Here is a 22766-nt window from a genome sequence, read left to right on the forward strand (position 1 = left end):
TGTTGTGGCTCTGGTGTAGGCCGGCAGCTACAGCTCCAATTGGACCCCTAGCCTGGGACCCTCCATATGCTGCAGGAGCGGCCCTAGAAAAGCCAAAAAATAATAATAATAATAAAAAATAAAAAAGGAAAGCTGGATACTTTCCTAGTTCTGTTCACCTACTTTTTACTCTAATTCTTTTCTCTTCCTATCTTCTTCTAATCAAAGACTGCTCTGATAGTATATCAGCACATTTCAGTATAATACAATATAACAAGCATTTTTTTAGGACCCATCAAGCACACAGAATTCTGCTAAGTGCTGTGCGGATCGCAGTGATGAATAAGACAGCCTTACCATCAAGGTAAGCACATACACTAGTATGAGAACCTGAAAAAGTGAAAAAGAAAACACTTACTGCAAATGGAGGACATGGGAAGATTCATGGAGGATATGCACTTGACTTTGACTTTATAGAATGATGGGGTTTCAAAATGTAGAGAGATGTAATTAGTTATATGAAAACTTAAGCCAAAGGCATAAGCGCCTGTGAGGTGTTCAGCAACCAGGATATCTATGGCCAGGAAGAGGAGTGAATTGCAAGTTTGGGATAGAAAGGTAAATGAGTTCAGATTCAGAAAAACCAAGGCTGCCCAGTGACCACCAACTTTGTGAGCCATTTAGATGAAGAAGCTTGGGCTGCAGCATATCTAATGATTGTTTCATGGACCTAGGCTGCCTAAGACCAAAATTCTAAACTTAAGATTCAAATACTGATTGTTTAAATACTGATCATTTACTAGAGTTTCTGACAACAGAGAACTTAAATGTACATAGTTGAAGTTTGCAATGTCAGCTTTGTTTGGCTATGTATTATTAGCCAGTTTTAAACAGAAAGCCACACCATGTCAGTGGATTTCAACCTTTTGAGGGAGCACTAGCATCCTCTGTTGAAATAAAACATGTAAACACTTTCATTCCAAAATGAATGTAAGAATGAAAAAAGGGAGGATGGAATGTTCTACTTGAAGTAACGAAATGACTCAGAACTGCATAAAAACCAATGGATTAGATAATTTTAATTGTTCTTTCCAGCTAGCTCTAAAACTATTCCTATGAATGGAAATTCTAATGTAAGCACCACCATCTTACTGATTTTAAACTACCCATGTCTTCACTTCTTCACCCAAAAGAAGAAACACATGACACCACAAACTGAAACCAACTTGATGAAGTCTAACAATGCAAGGCATTAGAAATTGCTGAAAGAAGGAAATGAACATTTACTGATCATGCATTAAGTACTAGCTACTACGTTTGGTCTCTGTATACAACTGAAAGTCCAATCAACTGTGCTGCTGCCTACTGTAACACCTGGTGATGTCTTTTACAAAGGCAGCTTAGAAAATTCAGTGGGTGTCCAAATGCATTGGCCCTTGAAGATCTCATGGTACAATGTGGGCGAAGAGCTAGTTGTGGTGATACATAAATAATAAGACCATTTTATGTGATAAATGCCATAACAAACTTGTAAGTGCTATTATAAGATATATTTTTATTTACTACATATATTTCATTCCACCGAAGTCATTTCTGTGACTCCAAATAAAGATTCTAAAATATCCATAATATCCAAATGAGAAACTCTATAGGAAAAAAATTATAAAAATCAGACTGCTAGAGATATCAGCCCTCCCCAGAGGGGGGGCTTCTTTTTGTATTTATTACTGGCCAACCTAATCAAAGCCAGATGACTTCATAAAGTTTCATGATATATTTTAATTGCTAACAAGGACTTTTCCCTCCCTATTAAATAGTTCTAGAATGCTCAATTAAAGTGTCCTAAATTATTATAAATTTTATAATGGGAACTATATGTGTTCCTCTGCTTTGTAGGTGCTTAAAATCATTTTTATTTTGAATAATTAAAGTAATTGCCAGAAAAAAAAAACATAGTGAGAGGGAAGGAGAATCAAACCAAAAGACTATAAAAGTGAGCTACTATTAATGACAATGAAGAAACATCCTCCCAGCCCTCTCATATTAAAAGGAGAGCATCTGTAAGATCTGTCATTTGCTGTGAGTTATCTTCAGTCATCCCAGTTAGTAAGAGAACATGGGCAACGGAAACAGCAAGGCCTGTTTCTTGCACCTTAAGTCACCGGACATCTATCTGCTTTGTCTATTTTTCACAGATAAACATTCTCTTGTCCCTCCCTTTGCACCAAGTCTCTGATGCCAGGAGTTCCTCCAAGTTGTCTTTTAAATAAATCACTAGCAGCCATACCCAAACAATGCGAGTCATGTTTCTTTCCGTGTTTATGTTGATCACTTTCTTCCAGACAGAGAAACTGCATGACTCAAAAGTAAAGCAGACTCCAAAAGAAAATCTGCTTTGCCACCTCTTTTCAGGAGCGTGTACCATGGAAATTTCACAGGGAATGGAGTCATGCCCAACCTGTCTCAAAATGTTCAGAAGGGCAATTTAAAAATTAAAATCCCTGTACTTCTATCTACATTTAGAGATATAAAATTAGAAATTACTATTTACTGTACAATTACTTTTTGGCACTATCCAATTTAATCCTTATAATTACTCAATAAATAGGTATAAATATCAACCTCATTGTACAGATGAGGCTGTAACACACCGAGTCACCAACTTTCCCAGGTTCATCAAACTAATACATGGCAGCCAGTGACTCCCAGGCTTATAATCTGATTCATCACAGGGCCTTGACTTGTGCCCTGCTAATGGATATAGCAATCATTTAACTGCACGGTGCTTTAACAAATGTATGGCCTTTTATTATGATTTTACAGAGGAAGAAAACTTCCAAATATGTATTTTTCTTTTGCTAGTATTTTAATTAGCTTTTAACACATATCGAGGTTATCTAAAGAGTGCTATAAAAATAACTGAGAAAAGTAAAATGAACCAAACTAAGAACCAGGAAGACAAGATTTTTCCAAGAACATTTATTTGATAGACTATGGCATCTGATTTGTATACCTATCACATGTGTTACCTAAAACTTCCATATAAAATCTATTTTAAGGCATGCAAATTTAATATATTATGAAAGTCAGTATGCAAAGCATCTTAAAGTGCTCTCTTTACTAATTCATGTAACAAAATATACTGATTATGCAAACACATTTAATTGGATATAATTAAAATAATGAGATTTCAATACTGATGATTTTAAAGAGAAAAGAACAGAAGTTGGAATTAGCCATGAGATGCACTCAAAATGTTAATAAAACTTACAATGTCATTGCCACTTTAGTATATAACATCACTAGTTTAAAAAAGAGTAAGCACTGGCCATTTTCACCTAGTTCTAAAAAAGACACAATTTAGAGATGTATTCACTCAGTGACATAAAAGATTTCATTGGATAATATAAGACTTTGAGCTAGGGTAACATCTTTTTTCCAAATAACTTAAGAGCTACAGCAACCACTATTTTCTTCAAAGGAAGGCATCAAAATGACCAAAAAGATAAGAAAGTAAATTTTCCACAGGAAGAGTTGTGCTTGGGAAATGGACATAATCTAAAATGCTCTCACCAATGTCATTCTGACCTAAAGATATCAAATTTAGGTATTCTCTCAACTCTGGTGGCTTTAAAGCGGCTGAAGACCAATGACATGTAAAAAGAACAGGTCTGCAGCTGTGAGGCCATATTCACTTTCCTTGGTTTAAAGTTTCAAAAGGGTCTACTGTCTCCAATGTCACTGAAGAAGGGACAGTAGGAGCAAAATTCAATAGGGAAGAAGGACTTGAAACTTCTATTAAATTTCTCTTCTGACCTCTTTGTCTAGCTTGTTAGTAACAATACAGAAAAGTGATATCAGAGTAACTTTCAGTAAATTATCCTGAGACTAAAGTTTTGTTTTGTAGGAGGGTATGTTTCAATTTTCCATCTTACAGAAATGGAAAAGGAAGCTTTATGATCCATATGAACCTAAATATCCTAAAATTTCTTAGAAAAAAAAAAAAAGCCAATATCACCAATTAGCTCTGCCAATTAAATGAAAAAAGTTAACATTATGGTTCACAGATGAGGAAACTGAGACAGAATTCAAGTGTGTACCCCAGCGGCATCAAACTAAGGGGTAGAGCCAAAGGACAAGACAAAAACTCTGGAATGAGCATCTTAAATCCTAGGCTGGATCCTAAGTTAAAATCATTAAATTCTATTCAGATATAATTACAAATTCAGAGTACTGCAGTGAAGAGTACAAAGGATCAGTTAAAATTTCTAAGGACTAGGGGCCCTTTGTGAGTTTCTGTTTTTTGTTTGTTTGTTTGTTTTTAAGCATTTATTAGATTCCAAATAAAAGGGTTCAACTTGTGAAACCTTCTGACAATAATATTCCCTAGGATCTGTGGGCTGAGTCCCAACCTCTCCAAAATAGCACATGAAGCCCACAACTGGCTTCTGTAGTGTTTTCACCCCAAATATTAAGCACTGGTTGAGCTGAGTGAAAATGAGAAAAATGTCAATTCCCTAGAGGTATTAACAGTACAAAATATCTCTTATAATTCATCACGATAATGACAAAATCAAGATAAAGGAATTAATGCAGCTCAACAACATTCAGTAAAATATTCCTGTTAAAAATGTAATATTCCAAATTATCTAGTGTTATGGGCAGTATCAAAGACAGTGAAATGGATTTCTATTTCAAGATGCACTTGGTTCTTTTCCAAGAGCTCAGGTTCTTGGTGCTCCTCCTGTGCAGCACATGTCTGCCGCCAGGCTCTGAAACACCTAAATACGCACCCAGGAGAGCACTGGCTTCCTATAGTCATGATGAGGGAGCTTGGAAGATATCAGAATATGAAAGAATTCTTAAAAACCTGATCTTTATTAAATCTTTTAACTTCAGATCAAACAGTGAGACATAGGTTACATTAAAATACTTAGAAAATGGAAACTGCAACTAATACAAAGAAATAAACATGTCAAAATGAGGGGTTTATTTACAAAAAGCAAAAAAAAAAGGCTATTTTCTTTTGTGGGTTGACAGTGAAAGTGAGAAGTATGAGAGGATTCTGTGACTTTAATGTTATATATATTGCATTAGTACAGTAAACACTCTCTTTGCTCTACCTTGCAAAATGCAAAGTGTTTGGATAATTTCTGGTCAGGTTATGAAGCTCTGAAGCTGCTTTATCCATAGGTGCAGGATTTTGAATAATACAATCTGTATATGTTAAGAAGGCCTAGGCATGGACCAAAGTAAAGAAACAATGAAGAAGGAATCAAGTTGTTTCTTAGCTCTCATTTTTCAAAAAAAGAAAAAAAGTGTAATGTGAGTATTGTCAAAAACATTTGGGTAAAATTCTTCCTCTAATTCTCAAGCATTTATCTCTTAAAAGGGTAATACAGAAATAGGAATATCTCAGAAAGAAAGAACTTTCCTTCTTGGAACTCTGATATGTTATGGGAAGCCCCTAAAGAAGATTTAGAAGGCTGACCACTTTGAATCTTGTTCTAAGATTCAAAACTCTCTACTACAAACATATGTATGTATAGTTAGGAAGAAAATGTGTACAAGTATGGCAGTAGGCATGGTGGTAGAGTTAGAATACAAGTTTGATTCCTGGCTCTAAGATTGTCAATAAGTCTACAACCTCTAGCAAATTCCTTAACTTCTCTAGATTTCGGTTTCCTAAATGGTAATAGAGGCAATATTTATGACTAACATACAGGTTTGTTTGGGGGATATAGTAAGTATATAGTAAGTATTTAATAAATGTGAGCCACTATTACTTTGTTAATTTTCTCATTTAATTCTTATGTCACAGCTGTGAGGTAGGTATTACTGTTTTCCCATAGGTGAGGAAAGCTAAAAAACGTGCCCAAAGTCCCACAGAGGTAAACAGGATTTGATTCCAGATCTGTCCATTTCTAAGCCTATGCTTTTACTTATACCTAACATGTGTTCCCTACGTCTTGCTCTTATGTCATCGTAACATTTACCAAGATGTATTTAAACTGCCTTTTAACTGACCTTCCACCCTCAAAGCAACTATATGAGGACAGAGATTGGGTCCTGTTTACTCATTCTACTCCTGCCCATTCATACATATTTCAGAGCTTTTGTTCCAGGCATTCTGTTAGGTGCTGGAATGTCATGGAACTCAAAAGCCCACGAAAATGACCAATAAATATACAACTATAAAGTGGTATAGCTGTAATGAAGGAAAACAACAGAGTGTTAGATGAGAGCATAAGGTTACTTCTCATTTATTTGGGGAAAATAAAAGAAGGGTCCTTCGAAAAAGACAAGCCGAGGTAAGAAGACTGAGTAAGAGAAAGCAAAGCAAATAAATGGAGATATAAACCACTTGTGTGCAGGACCCTAAGAAGAGACCACTTGTTATGTGAGGAAGGGAAAGGAGCCAGCATGGCTAACAGATGGTGAGCTTGGGGCAGAGTGGTATGAGATGAATAGGGAGAGTAAGAGATCAGAGAACATGGGAATCTGTCCTTGGTACAAGGGAAATTCCAGTTGGTTTTTAGAGTGACCACTCTAGCTGCAGTGGACAGACTAGACTGGAAAAGGGAAAGAGAAGAATCTGGGAAATCCAGTGGGATGCTCTAACAGTAGGTCAGGGGAAATGTGATGGTAGTTTGGGACTAGCAGGGTAGTGAGGGTAGGGAGGTGAATACAGATTCAAAGACTGACTCCCCCCATACCTAACACAGTGTATGACAATAATAGGAATTCAATAATTTGCTGACTGACTAAATGAGTGATTCCCCATGCAGACCTATTGTTGGTTCCAAGGAATCTACTAACCCACAGATGTATGACCTTCCTCTGGGCAGTAAAATCTTCTGTGAATAAGAGACACAAGAAGATGTTGAAGAAATGATTATTAAATCCATAAACCAGCTGGCAAGATTCCGTTAATGAAAAATTCTCAATGTGTAAGTGCATCTTTGTGAAACAAAAAGCCTTTCTCATTCTGACAATGAAATATTTTAGAAGCCAGATATCTTTGTGCTATGTGACTTTCCAAGCTTGTTAGAGAAATATTTTATTTAAAATAGCCCGCAGCTATACTGCTAGAAACACAGTAAAACACCAAGGGTGCTGAAAGAAAGCCCTTTAATTTGAAGAAAAGAAAAAGCTGTAGTTAGAAAGACAATCAATTCTCATCACTCTACTATCTTTCTTGTAAAACATGGTCTCTGTCATTACTTCCCAAAAGAGCAAAATATTTTGATTACCTATTAGCAACAAATCCAAACTCAAAGTTGATACATTTTCTTATAATCTGATAATTTCACAAGGTCAGGACAGAATGTTTTCTACACTTTTTTAATAATGTTGGCCTTTTGTCCACAAGACGTTTTGATGAAACTATAAAACTAAAACCATCTGGAAAATCCAAATGTTTCTGTCCATGTAGCTATGAGAATAAGATAATCTATGATTATTTCAACTGAACTGAAAATCTAACCATTAGTCCCATCAGCTAAGAAAATGTCTTTCTATCCTTCAAGAGCATTAATCACAGAGTAAAAAAGAGGTATGCAGGCTTACTTAGAAAAACTGCTCCTCTGCTAGAACTAAGTTAAACCTAAGACACCTGTTGATTTTGTAATAATAAAGCTTTACTTATTATTAACTTAGTTAAAATAGTATATTACCTAGGCCAGGGTAACAAGCTCAAGCATTTGGGAGCACAATTAAAGCTTAATTTTGCACAGGAAGAGTGCCCATCAGTAAAGGATTCTGTCTCAAGATTCCGACAAGTGATCAAAAGGCCAGCTACCAGGATTCCCATGGCCACTTCCGTAGAATCTTGAGGTGTAGGTGGTAGAGATCAGGAGAATAAGAGGGTTGGATTAGATTTCTTTGTAAGGAACGTAACAAGCTTAAAAATAAAATACAATGTGCCTTCTTCTATTCGATAGGAAACCACTTTTCTCTATACTGAAATAAAGCTTTATATGGCACTCTGTACCTTTAGAATGTGTTTAGAGCCTTAAAATTGCTTTTTCTGCAGAACTAGAAGATGATACATGAAAGTATCAAATGCTACTTTGGTCTTGTTACTATAAGAACTATTTTAAAGAATCTTGATTAACATGGCAGATGATAATAGAAAAGCTTAGTTTACTGAGATTTAAAGTTGAATAAAACAAAAATATAAGCTGTTTATATTTTTATCCTTCATCATTTGAGAAAACAAGATTATTAGCTAATATTAATATTTTACCAACAAATGCACAAATTATTAATACTTTAATCCACATAAATTAAGAGAATTTTTTTTTTTTTTTGCCATTTCTTGGGCCGCTCCTGCAGCATACGGAGGTTCCCAGACTAGGGGTCTAATCAGAGCTGTACCCACCAGCCTACACCACAGCCATAGCCACACCAGATCCTTAGCCCACTGAGCAAGGCCAGGGACCAAACCCGCAACCTCATGGTTCCTAGTTGGATTCGTTAACCACTGAGCCACGACGAGAACTCTGAATTAAGAGAAATTTATAACCCCAAATTTATTTTATTCCCATTTTTTTAAGAAAGCTCTTCCTTCCTCTTAGTTTGCACCAGTGTAACTTGTACAAAATTAATGTGATTAATAGGAAAGGTCGCTTACTCCCACAGGGAAAATAAAAGGCTGAGCTTTGACTTTGGATAGCTATTAATTACAAAGAAATATTAGAAGACAGCATACTCTAAATATAATGTTTTACTAAAAGTATACAAATTCATTACTGAAATTGTAAACAATATTCCATTCTATATGCATATACAAACCGAATGTTATTTTCATTCTCAGAATCATCTCAGACAACAGATAGCTCAAATGAGTGAAATCTGTATATTCTCATTTCTTGCTAAACAATCTGTTCACTGCAAGGCCATTTAAAATAAATATATTCCAAGCCATTTATCTGTCAACAGAAAGGACCACTATTTCTCAACTAAAGTAAATAACACTAAAATGAGGTATTTCAATTAATTTTAAACCAAATACAGTTTCCAGTAGAAGACAGTATAAAACATAACATCACCCATTATTTAAACTAAAATCTCAAACTTTTGGATTACTTATTTCTTCACGTTATAGGCTCTTTATTGTCAAACTTAGAATCCTTTGATATTTTCTTAAACAGATGAAATCTGCTTTCCTCCCTTAGGGAAATGCCAGACTACAGCATAGTTGAGAAATACTATTAAATTAGTTTAATTACTTCATGTCGACTTGATAAGTCACTGCTCTTTAATGCAAAAACTGCCACTTATAATTAATGACTGTTCATACTGCTTCAATTGATCAAATGCCTAAAACACATAAAACATTGAAAGAAGTTCTGTTTATCTTACAGCAATTCGGTGGAGAAGTCTTGTCCCAGGGGTATGTAAATCTGAAGTACAAGAAACCTCTGGATCAGTCCAACTAAAATGAGAGGAGGAAAATATACATTCATATGTCCAAAGCATTTATATATGGATATAAACAAACACAATCACAGGCCATCAACAAGCTGAAGCTTTTAGCATTTTAGTAACACATAGAACTGTAACCGTACTACCCGAGTTTCGACCTCACTGTAAAAGCAAAAAAAATTGAGAAAAATCAAATCAAACTCTTAACAACAAATGTTGTCTTCTATTTTATTTTTATTTTTCCTTTTTCAGCCATACCCACGACATAGAGAAGTTCCCTGGCTAGGGATCAAATTTGAGCCACAACTGAGAACTAAGCCACAGCTGCACAAGGTGGATCTTTAACCCACTGTGCCCAGCTGAGGACTGAACCGGTTCTTCCATAGAGATAAGCCAGGTCACTAACCTGCTGCATAACAGCAGGAACTCCCAAACATTGCCTTTTAAAATCCCATCTGCAGGCCTGGTGAAATTTTTATGAAAAGTTAAAAAATAGTATTTTATTTACTATTTTAATTAGATTGTAAGAGAGTGTACACATTCAATAAACACATAAAATATATGAACTATAGATTCTCACAAAGGCAGTTATAAAAGCATGTAGCAATTATTTTTATTCACTGACAATTTTAACTGTACTTAATGACTGAGCAAAAAACAATAGATCAAAAAAAGTTCTAATTATGACTACTACAACTGAAACTTTGATGAGCCATATCTAGTTCATATGGTTTTAAATGTGTCTACAATAAGATGGATGGAAGAACACTATTTTCATTCACAATACCTTTTGTTAATTTAACATATTTTTAATTGATTTTAATGGTCACAAATTAAGAACTGACAGCTTTTATTCTCCATCACCAGCTTCAACAGGATTAAAAATATTTGGAGAAAGACCTGCGAAACTTTAGAAAAATTAAGTCTACAACTCTTTCATAAATAACTGATTTTATATTATCTCTTCAGACACATTCATTTAACTACTATCCTCTGTGCTTTTGAACGTTTGCTTGATCTCTTAATTATGATGCTCTTAATGGATGCTTTAATAACACTTTCTCCTAAAATATGCCCTTTAGGAACTTTTTTCCCTGATGTGGGATATTTGGGTAGGAAAGAGAGAGGTCTTGACATATCTGTGAACCTCTATTACAAATCTGATAGTACAGCCCAAAATGTGAAGGCAACCGGTCTGCACATTATTTTCTCTTCATTCCAACTTAGTAGGCGTAACAAATCTGTTATTTTGAAGTAACAATACATATTTTGGATAGTCTATATATAAAGATCTTCCAGTTTAGAAATTTTTTACAAAATTCCTGAACAACTTTAATAGTTCCTATATTTTACTTGAAATCTAGTTTCTAAACAATAATAAACAATAGAGATATTTGATCAAATATGCTTAACATGTTAAAAATCAAACATACGAGAATAACTTTTACTTAAAATATTAAGCTTATAAATGGCTCCAAAGAGCCATCAGCAGAGCAAGCAATAGGGGTAACAGCCTCTGACCTTAGAAAATTCTCTAGGAATCAAATTCTTGAGAAATATTTTTGGGAAATGCCAACAAGGCAACCAGAGTTCTGGACTACAAAACTAAAATGAGATATCAAAATGAGGCCAACTTAAATAAACCACCATTAATCAGTCTCTCTTTCCCATCTTCCATTGATTGGCCCTAGAGTATTTTTCCATCGCACAAAGGCCTCCATAAATAGAGCTGAGAGAGCATCAGGATAAATGAAATAGTCTTTACAAAAGGTCCCTAATTTATATCACAAATCTCACTGAATCAGCACTCTTCTCCTCAAACACAAAGAGCCACACATATAAGGCATTTTCGTATGAACATTTTTAGTTATGAAAGATGCCTGGCCTCAAAAAAAAAGAATGCTTTGTAATTCAACTCTCTCATATATAGGAGCCCTAGTTTCCAAAAGGCTAAACCTTCTAAGATTAAAAGAAATATGACAATACCATATGGTGATGATCTGACAAAAAAAAAAAAAAGTACTTTAATAAGGTTTGACATATACTAATCCTGTGTATCAGAAATACTAAATAAACTATAGAGTAACATTTCCCCCTGCCAGTGTCCTAGACTTTTCATGTCTAAAGTATATTTTAAATCACTCTAAGTAATGCTGAATGTGTTGCTACTATTAAAAAAAATCCATCAAATACATAAAATTCATAAAAATTTAGTCTTTTTACTGAAATATGCAGGTTTTTGCAGTTTTATACATCTGTTCTCTGCCTGAGATAAAAACGGACTCTATTTTTTAAGGGGTCAGATCCTTTTTCTTCTGAATATTTTAAGACACATTTATCTGGTAAAACACCAGATTAGATTTTTAAACAGTGGTTTTACAGTTGTTTCATCAGAGCAAAAGACAGCTGTACACCTTAATATATATTTTGCAGGTGTTACACTGCTCAGAGAGGTGGGACTAGACAAGTCTGATAAGTCTGACTGAGTATATTTCCTGGCTTTTAGCCTGGTCCTGGCACAAACAGTACATTAAGGCATACCATTCCCATTGCAACACAGAAAACAGGAAAGAGTTATGCCTTTCTTTTGGGTTATTCCATATCCCTTGTACAAATCAGACAACCTGCTTGGGTCCTTTTACTTTTCATGTGTAAAACTGGGTTGATAACTTAGGTTTACCCCTCATAGGATCATTTGTATAGATTAAATTAGATGTATCACTCAATTAAGATATACTGAGTATCTACCATATACAAGATTCAATAGTGAAGAGAGGGAATATTCCATTATGTGAAGGAAGAGGCTATAGTATACTGGATGGCCTAAAGGGAGAGACAGGAGAGGAGAAGCTGCAGGAGCTAAGTCTGGCAGATAGCCAGGAACTCCATCCAACATGCAGGGCCTTGAAAGCGATATGAAGGATAGAGGTCACTTTGCAATCAATGGAAAGTCACTCATCCACTCATTCATTTATTGAACAAAGATTTACTGAATGTCTACTATGTGTCAGGCACTGTTCTAAGTGAACAAAATAGATTAAATTTCTATCCTGGTAGGCCTCGGTTTTTGGTGATTGTGAGAAAAACAATAAAAGAACATAACAAATAACATTTTAAATAGTGATAATTACTACAGGAAAAGGTAAAGAGGGTAAAAGGATCAAGTGTGGAGAAAGTGGAGTTTCCATTGGGCTCAGCAATTAACAAGCCTGACTAGTATCCATGAGGATATGGGCTCAATCCCTGCCCTCACTCACTGGGTTAAGGATACAGTGCTGCCATGAGCTGTGGTGTAGGCGCACATGAGCTTGAATTTGGTGTTGCTGTGGTAGTGGCATAGGCTGGCAGCTGTAGCTCCGATTTGACCCCTAGCCTGGGAACATTCATATGCCTTGGGTGTGGCCCTAAAAAAAAAAAAAAATGGAGAAGGGACATAAACACAGGTTATAATTTAAGTACAGGTCAGGATGGGTCCTCATTTTTTTTTTAATGATCACACCAGCAGCATATGAAAGTTCCCAGAGGGTGGACTGAATCCAAGCCACTGCTGCAACACCAGATCCTTTGACTGGGCAGGGTCAGGGATTCAACCCACACCTCCGCAGCAACCCAAGCCACTACAGTCAATTCTTAACCCGCTGCACCACAGTGGGAACTCCGAGAAGGTGACATTTTATTAGGTAAAGGCCTGAAAAAGGGGAGAGAGTGAGCCATGTAGCTATTTAGGAAAAGAAAGCCCTATATAGAGGGTACAGGCTGTGAAAAAATGCTAAGGTGCTAAGGTACCAAGCTATAGTTGAAACAGAAGGGAAATCTGTATGGTGGAAGCAAAGTGAGCAAGGAGAGAGTAATAGGAGATAAGGTCAGAGAGTTAAGAGGGCAGCAGGTATTACAAGGTCCTTTAGGTCTATGGGTTTTACTCTGAGAGAGATCGGGGCATTTCAAGCAGAAGAGTGCCTTATTTAAAAAAGTCACTCTGGCTGCTAAGTTGACAACAGACTGTAGGGAAACAAGTCAGAAACAGGAAGACTAATTAGAAGACTATTGCAATAATCGAAGTATAAGATAAGGGTGGCTTGGACCACGATGGTTCCGTGGTTGCAGAGAGGTGGCAAGAGGCAGACTCCAAATCCAATTTAAAGACAGAGCCAACAGGATTTTCTTAATGGTTAAATGAGAAGAAGGAAAAATCAAGCTGATTTAAGAGAGTTTGGTGTAAGCAGCTGAAAGACAAATTGCTAACAACTAAGTTGGGGCAGTCTTCAGGAAAAGGAGGAAAATTTTCTAGAGTAAAACTGTCCATGTAGAAATGTCAGGTAAGCAAGTGAAAATGCAAGTCTGGCTTTTGCGGCACAACTCAGATAGGGAAATGCAGAGGAGTCAAAGCTGGATAGAAATGGAAGCAGCTCAGGGATGGGATTAAGGTGGTGGAATAGAAGGACCAGAGCTCAATTTCCCTCCTAAAAACAACAAAATTCACAACTAAAGGCTGACAAATCTCCACCCAAATGGACCAGAAACCTTAAAAAAGACATCCTACTCCAGAAGAAAAACAGGAGGACACATCAAGAGGTAGGAGGGGCAATTTCATGATATAAACAACCCCATACCTCCCGGGTGGGAAGCCCCAGACTGGAAACTAACTGGTTCACAGAGACTCACCTACAGGAGTGAGAGTTCTGAGCCCCACATCAAACTCTCATCTGTAGGGATCTGGTACTGGGAGAAAGAGCCCCTGGAGCATCTGGCATTGAAGGTCAGTGGGACTGGTGCACAGGAGCTCCACAGGACTGGGGGAAATGGAGACCCCATTCTTAAAAGGCGCACACAGACATTCACATGCACTGGGTCCCAGGGCAAAGCAGAGTCTCCATAGGAATCTGGGTCAAACCTGACTGCAGTTCTCGGAGGACATCCTGGGAAAACAGGGGTGAATGCAGCTTGTTGTGAGGGAAGGACACTGAAAGCAAAGCTCTTGGGAATATGCAGCAGCCTGTGCCTTTCTTTGGAGGTGGCCATTTTGGGAAAATCTGGCCCAACCTGTCAGCATCAGCACTGAGAAGCCCCATGGCAAACAACAATCCAGGTGGGATAACAGCCCCGCCCCTCAGTAAACAGGCTGCCTAAAGACCCCTTAGGCACACAGCCACCTCTAATCTCACCTAGAGACTAAGCCCCACCCACTAGAGGGATGAGAATCAGTTCCACCTACCAGTGGGTAGGCATCAGCCCTCCCATCTGCATTTCAGCCTACAGCAAGCCCCCATACTGACTTCAGCCACAAGGGGGGCAGACACCAGAAGGAAGGGAGGCTACAACTCTATTACCTGTAAAAAGGTCACCACACCAAATACCTATCAAAATGAAAAGATAGAGAACTATAACTCAGATGAGGGAGAAAGGAAAAACCCCAGAAAATCAGCTAAGCGAGGAGGAGATTCTCAGCCTCCAGGAAATAGACTTTAGACTGTTGATGCTGAAGATGATGCAAGACATTGGAAATAAACTGGAGGCAAAGATGGATAACTTTCAGGAAACACTGAGCAAAGAGATACAAGACATAAAACTTAAACAAGAAGAGATGCAAAATATAATAACTGAAATAAAAAATTCACTAGAAGCAGACAACAGCAGAATACAGGAGGCAGAAAAACGAATAAGTGAGGTGGAGGACAGAAATTACGGATGCGGAACAGAAAAGAGAAAAAAGATTGAAAACAAATGAAGAGAGTCAGAGAACTCTGGGACAACATTCAATGCACCAACATCCGTATTATAGGGGTGCCAGAAGGAGAAGAGAGAGAGAAAGGGACAGAAAAAATATTCCAAGAGATAATAGCCAAAAACTTCCCTTATATGGGAAAGGAACCACTCACTCAAATCCAGGAAGCACAACAAGTACCATATAAAATAAACCCAAGGAGGAACACCCCAAGACACATATTAAGCAAACTGACCAAAATTAAAGACAAAGAGAAAATCTCAAAAGCAGCTAGGGAAAAGAAACAAACAACATACAAAGGAACCCCGATAAGGTTGTTGGCAGATTTTTCAGCAGAAACTCTGCAGGCCAGAAGGGAGTGGCATGATATACTTAACGTGATGAAGGGAAAAAAAACTCCAACCAAGATTACTCTACCCAGGAAGGCTCTCATTCAGATTTGAAGGAGAAATCAAAAGCTTCACAGATAAGCAAAAACTGAGAGAATTCAGCAACACTAAACCAGCTTAACAACAAATACTAAAGGAACTTCTCTAGGCAGAAAAGAAAAGTCTGCAACCAGAAACAATAATACCAATGACAAGGCTCACCAGTAAAGGTATATATACAGTAAAGACATGAAATCATCCATGCACAATTATACCACCAAAATCAGAAATCATGAGAAGAGGAGGGTACGAATGCAGGACACTAGAGATGAACTTGCAATTAAGAGAACAACCACTTAAAACAATCTTGTATGTATATAGACTCTTATATGAAAACTTCAGAATAACTGCAAACCAAAAATCCACAATTGATACACAAAGAAAAATCAACTCAAATACAACAGTAAATTTAGTCATCAAACCAGAAGAGGAGAGAACAAGAGAAGGAGGAAAGAAAAAAGAGCAACAAAAACAAATCCAAAGCAGTTAATAAAATGGCAATAAGAACATACATAGAAATAACTACCTTAAATGTTAATGGACTAAACGCTCCCACCAAAAGACCTAGACTGGCTGAATGGATATAAAAACAAGACCCATATATATGCTGTCTTTGAGACCCACTTCACTTCTAAGGACGCATACAGATTGAAAGTGAGAAGATGGAAGAAAATATTTCATGCAAATGGGGATCAAAATAAAGCTGCAGTAGCAATACTCATATCAGACAAAATAGACTTTAAAATGAAGAATATTTTAAGGGAAATGCAAGCTGGTATAAAAGAGAGACCACCTTTAAAGCAATAAAACTAGAGCCCCAAACCAAGGGAGTGAATGTAGTTCAAGATCAAGAAGGTCAAGGACTGAGTCACCGTAGCATTAAGGTGGGTTGGAGGGAAGAGGAAGAACCATGAAATGAGACTAAGAAGAAAGACCACTGAAGTAGGAAAAAAACTAGGAGCATGCACATCCTGGAAGATGAGTGAAGAAAGTACTATACCAAGGAGAAGCGTGTCAGCTTTGTCAAATGCTGCTGGTATGTTAAGCAAAATGAGGGCTGTGAAGTGGCCACTGGATTCAGCAAAACAGAGAGCACCAGTGATCTTGACAAGAGCACTATCAGTAGAGTGGGAAAATCAAAGCCATTGAAGGGTTTAAGAAAGAGGGAGTCATAGTTTATTTTTAAAAAAATACCAATTTGGGCAGGGGGAGTCTGAGGGGAACCTTATAAAGATGACCTCATTCACCAGAGCGGCTGAAACTAAGATCAGCACAAGATTCCAGGGATGCTGATCCCAAGAGACATACCATTAGATTCAGATGCCACAGGCAGAGAATACAATGGTTTCAAGCATAGCCTCAAACAGGAAGTCCCAGGGCAGATCATCCAAATGACAGATGTTTATGCGTAACAGGTGCTTCTCACATGGGCAACTCTAAATAACAAGTTACAGGGTTAAGAGTAGCATGGATTTATTTATTTAATTGTCTAATGATTTACAAGTCTCATTATCAAGGCCAACTGGTTACAATTAGAAATTATAACCTGTGGGAGTTCCCACTGTGGTTCATCAGGTTAGAAACCCAACTAGTAGCCATGAGGATATGGGGTGGATACCTGGCCTTGCTCAGTGGGTCAAGGATCCAGTGTTGCCAGGAGCTGTGGTGTAGGTCACAGATGCAGCTCGGATCCTGAGTTGCTGTTTCTGTGGCTGTGGTGTAGGCTGGCAGCTTCAGCTCCTATTCACCCCTAGCCTGGGAACTTCCATATGCCCCACATGCGGCCCTAAAAAGTAAAAAAAAAATATATATATATAATCTAAATGGTTACAGTTTCTTAGTATGGTTAAGTTTAACAAAATTACTAACCACCAACTACATATGATACACTAAATTAGGGGTACAAAGTAGATGATTTACGAGTCCTGCCCCAGAGAAGTATACAATCCAATAATCAATATCACACCTTTATTTAATAAGATGCTGAGTTTAAAAAACAAAACAAAAAAAAACTTTGACATATTTAGAGATGCTCAAATATAATTCAGAAATACTACTATTTAAAATAAAAAGTTAAAAATGTTGGATTTCATTATTAAACTTTTTACATAGGTACTTAATATAGCAGGTGATACATATGAGGTATTTAATGTCAAGTTAGCATAAATAAAGTGGATGTTTACTCTTAAAATAGGAATACATAATGATAATTGAACCTAATTTAGAAATGTTAACTAAAAGCCAATTCTCTATTCAAGGCATGCCATTAAATTTAAATTTAACCATAACAACTTCACATGGAAGGTCATTTTATACAAGTGAAATAAGTGTAAATTTCTATTATCAAAAAATCCAAATAATTAATCTTATAGGCATTAATGTGAGGCAGACTATATAAACTGTTTCATTTTGTTACAGTGCTGCACATACCACAGAAAAGCTAGATTAAATTTTTAATTACAGGGCATTGTATAAGAAATACATTAAAAGATTCTCCTGTTTCTTCCAATTAGAAGTTTCCTGTTTATTCCAATTAAAGCTATTATCTTTCCATTTCAAAAAAGCAATTATAACACACTAAATCTATTCTATTTCTAAAAAAAAATCAGATAAAAGTAAGAAAGGGGAGCTTGTTAATCACCGAGCCTTTGGTAGAGGAGAAATTTTTCTCAGAGCCAAATGAGAAAGATTACTAGAAGTGATTTGATTTTGTCAATAACATCATCACATGCATAGATGCTAAAGGCATTGCATGGAAGGAGAGGACAACAATAAGAAAAAAAAAAAAAAAAAAAAAAAAAAGAACACTCATTTAGAGCAAAGTCATGTTCCAGCAAATCAAAAGTGTCTATTTCACAAAGTCAATATTCTTAAAAACAATGGACTACGTTTCTGTTAAAGAATAATCTACAGTTTCAGACATATTTCCATGGCTCATCTTAGCTTACCTCACTTATCAGTATAAATTTATGCAGAAATGAAAAAAATCCTCAGCTATTAAAAATAGAGGAACTATGAAACAAATTGTGATTTTAAAATGATAGTAAATTAATAAAAATTATTTTAACAATGAGAATCCCTTCTCTTTGAGGATCTGTTTCACACCTTATTTAGAAAGATACTATTTTAAATAAATCATTTTCCGTCTATAATTTCAATAGCCTGGTTTACATTTTAGAAATCTAAAACATGCACATAATACACTGAAATGGTAGATAAAACACAGGGCCTATAAAATCTTAGAAAATTGAAATAAAATGAGAAAAATCAGATACCAAGAAGAGGTCTTTTAATAGTACTTGGTACAAAATAGGTTTTCAATAAATGCTCTTAATGAATGAAAGAAGTAAATAAAAATATTAAAAATAACTGGTTACTTACAATTGCTAAATCACCTGAAATTTATAGTTAAATATTGGACAAAGAAGATGAAAATCTTTTTTTTTTTTTTTTTTGTCTTTTTGCCATTTCTTGGGCCGCTCCCGCGGCATATGGAGGTTCCCAGGCTAGGGGTCGAATCAAAGCTGTAGCCACCGGCCTACGCCAGAACCACAGCAACGCGGGATCCAAGCCGCGTCTGCGACCCACATCACAGCTCACGGCAACGCCGGATCCTTAACCCACTGAGCAAGGCCGGGGATCGAACCCGCAACCTCATGGTTCCTAGTCGGATTCGTTAACCACTGTGCCATGATGGGAACTCCAGAAAATCTTAGTAATGACTTTGATAAGTTATATTTCTTAAATCACATCAGTGTATGCAAAGTCTAAATTGGTGGCAGAACTCTGAATTTTAACCCCAGTTGGCTAATAACTGTGCTTCTGACTGTAAATTTATGGGATCTCTCAGCGACCCTTCTGATTTAAATTTCTGATCCTAATTTCCAAAATAGATGAGAATTAAAATCTATTCTTTGGGTTTTTGTTAAATCACATTTTATATCTTTACTTATTAGATACTAATATCTCTAAAGATTTGTTTAAGTTTTGTGATGGTTAAAAAAAAAAATAAAGATTTCTAAGTGGATATATTACTAAATAAATGCCTTATGTAGTATTTTACATAAATTTTTTTTCTCACAAATTAATTTACTATCATTTAGTAACTCATGAGTTTATTTCAAAGCTTAGCCTTAACTATTTTAAATCTTTATGAGGAACCAACCTTGGTGTGTTTATTCATAAAAGAGCTACGGTAAAGATTAAAAAGAATTAAAACATATAAAATGCTTAGAAAGTCATTGGCACACAGTAAGTGCTTAATAAATGCCATTACTATTCTAAATTAATGGCTATCAAATAATCCTCTAAATCTTTAAAACACAATTAGATTTCTAATGAACAATGAAGCAGAATCTATTTTCAAAAGCCTGGCATAAGGTTACTTCCTAAATTTAAAAAAAAATTTCATTACTTTACATCAACAGATGTCAGTAAAAATCAAACTAATATGCCTATTTATGATTCTTAAAAGTGTAACTTCAAGCATCAAATATTAAGCTTCAACATTAAAAATCTCACTTACGGATTTGCTTATTCTCTTTCGGTAACTGAATTTTATTTGTTTGGCTGCTGCCTTCCAGAACAAACACGAAACTTTTAACTTCTTTATCATATTCCTACAGAAAAATAAAAACAGCGGTATTTGTATATTTTATTTGACTTTTATTACAAAATCAGAGAATCAAGCCCACAAAAAAGAGCCCCACATTCAAATGACTTAAAATATGCTCAGATCTTGATGATACTACTACACTAAGACTTGCTGGGGATTGGAATATAAAAACCACACTTAGCCACTTAGCAAATCCTCTATTATATCAAGACACTCTTCATCCAAATGATAAGAAGCTCTCCAACTTCAAGGATTCCCAAGTCACTGTTCTATGCATTTCTGTCTAATAGCAGAAGCTGAATATCACTTCCTCTTAACAGTACAATAAACCATCTAATCATGTTGTGTCCAGTCTGGAAGTTCCTCAGTTTCGGGCTGCGTCTCATATAGAATTAATCATTGCCTTATTTTGCTAGTGCTCTAACTTGAAGTTCTATACATCATTTACTTAAAATCAGTACAAATTAAAATGTTATAATTAAGATCATCTAAAAAACTAGCATAAACAAAACAAACCTGGAAATGAAAAACTTCTATATGAGAGTCCAATGGAAACATCATTAAGAAATGGTTACTTTTATTAATCTTAGAGCAATTTCCAATCTTTAAGCAAATGGTTACTTTTATTAATCTTAGAGCAATTTCCAATCTTTAAGTATAAAGACCCTGTTTTCACAATAAAATATTTCATAGATCCTCCCATTCTTCCTTTTTGTATATGTTAAGAAATGCATTATAACTGATGGATGCTAAGAATTAAGTAAGATTTAAATAAATTTGTATTATATCCATCACAATAGCATCTCATGTATTTAAAATGAGCATAAGGGAGTTCCTGTCATGGCTCAGAGGAAACGAATCTGACTAGCATCCATGAGGATGCAGGTTCGATCCCTGGCCTCACTCAGTGGGTTAAGGATCCAGCATTGCCATGAGCTGTGGTGTAGGTTGCAGATGTGGTTCAGATCTGGCATTGCTGTGGCTGTGGGGTAGGCCAGCAGCTACAGCTCCGATTCGACCCCTAGCCTGGAAACCTCCATATGCCATGGTGCAGCCCTAAGAAGACAATCAATCAACCAATAAATTAAAAACAAAATAAAATGAACATACATTCATCAAGTATATTATTTATTTCATTTATACACAAGTTCAGCATATACTATAACCTTTCAACAGCTTACCAAAATCTTGATCATGGCCGTACACCCTTATGTAGTCTAGCCCCTGCCCAGTTTTTCAGACTGCATCTCCTGATTCACACTCTCCCTCACTCTGCATCCTAGCCTCTATAACCTTCTAGCAGTTTCTTAAAAACCCTAAGCTCTCTCCAAAGCAAGGACTTTGTAACTGCTTTTCTCATTGCCTGAAATGCTCTTCTCTCTACCACCTCCATGTGGTACCTAATTAGCTCTTAGAGATCAAGTATCATTTCCTTAGGGAAGCCTTTCCTAATCTCCCTGCTCTATACCCTCACAGCACCATTTAACTTTCACGTATTGTAAGAGCTAGGTAATTCTCAAGAAGTCTCTTAATCCTACGGTGCCTCAGTTTTATTATCCATAAGATAGGGATAAGGGTACCTTGTGAGATACAGGCTATTATATAGATTATACAACATGCCATGTGCTCAATCCTATGGCTGGCAAACACTAAGTACTCAATCAGCAGCAGCTTTTAAAAGTTATCCATAGAAAAACTACCCATAGGTCCTTAGAAAGGTATTTTTCTCACAATTGTACAGGAAGAAAGAGAAATGGAGAAAGAATCATTTTAGAGACTATGAGAACATGAGAACTTCCTGGGCCATTCACATTTAATTTATAGTATTATTGATTGGAGAGACTGTAGATATTTTCTCCAAAAATACTGAGAAGCCCAGATTCAGCCACAAAAAAGAGTGATAACTGGAGATTCAGAAATGGCTGGCGTTAGCTAGGCAGGCATGATGAAAGGACAAGGAGTAGGGGTATCCAAGGTCTTCACTGGAAAGTGACTAAAATTATGGACCATGGACTCTGGGCTGGAGAGAACAGAAAGTGAATACAAGAAAAAATAAATACCCAAATAAGCAAACAAACAAATAAATAAATCTAAACACAGTGGAAAAGTAAAATGGTCAGTGGCCTGATGGTCTCTATTAGGTTGAAGAACAAATACAGTGAAAGGAACCACGCAAGCCAGCATTAAGAATCAGAGAATGTAGTTCCCGTCGTGGCTCAGTAGTTATGGAATCCGATTAGGAACCATGAGGTTTCGGGTTCGACCCCTGGCCTCGCTCAGTGGGTTGAGGTCTAGCATTGCCATGAGCTGTGGTGTAGGTCACAAAGCTCAGATCCCACGTTTCTGTGGCTGTGGCAGTGGCACAGGCCAGCGGATATAGCTCAGATTAGACTCCTAGCCTGGGAACCTCCATATGCCAAGGGTGTGGCCCTAGAAAAGACCAAAAAAAAAAAAAAAAAAATCAGAGAATGGAGTTCCCTTCATGGCTCAGTGGTTAATGAACCTGACTACGATCCATGAGGATGCAGGTTTGATCGCTGGCCCTGCTCAGTGGGTTAATGATCCAGCATTGCTGTGAGCAGTGGTGTGGGTT

The 22766-nt window shown here is 36.5% G+C and overlaps 1 protein-coding gene across 50 annotated transcripts in view; it reads right to left on the reverse strand.

The window, feature by feature from the left end:
* CFAP20DC (CFAP20 domain containing) overlaps positions 1-22766 on the reverse strand; it is a 282882-nt gene that overhangs the window by 256775 nt on the left and 3341 nt on the right. For 31 of the 50 annotated variants that reach the window (XR_014823405.1, XR_014823403.1, XR_014823404.1 and 28 more), the window contains 2 exons: positions 20084-20177; positions 9346-9418 (listed from right to left, as the gene is read on the reverse strand). Coding sequence is in view for 27 of the 50 variants with exons in the window: in XM_084988731.1 (XP_084844857.1) it covers positions 9346-9418; positions 20084-20177 (167 nt within the window). In the remaining 23 variants the exon portion in view is untranslated. Of the gene's footprint in view, positions 1-9345; positions 9419-16866; positions 16995-20083; positions 20178-22766 lie in introns of all 50 variants that reach the window. The other 19 variants (XM_084988764.1, XM_084988755.1, XM_084988762.1 and 16 more) reach the window with 2 other exon arrangements.

The sequence above is a fragment of the Sus scrofa genome, chromosome 13 (genome assembly GCF_054392235.1).
Source record: "Sus scrofa isolate SSC_HxYL_T2T_F1_AM1 chromosome 13, Sscrofa_HxYL_maternal_Yorkshire_Landrace_v2.0, whole genome shotgun sequence".
NCBI lineage: Eukaryota > Metazoa > Chordata > Mammalia > Artiodactyla > Suidae > Sus > Sus scrofa.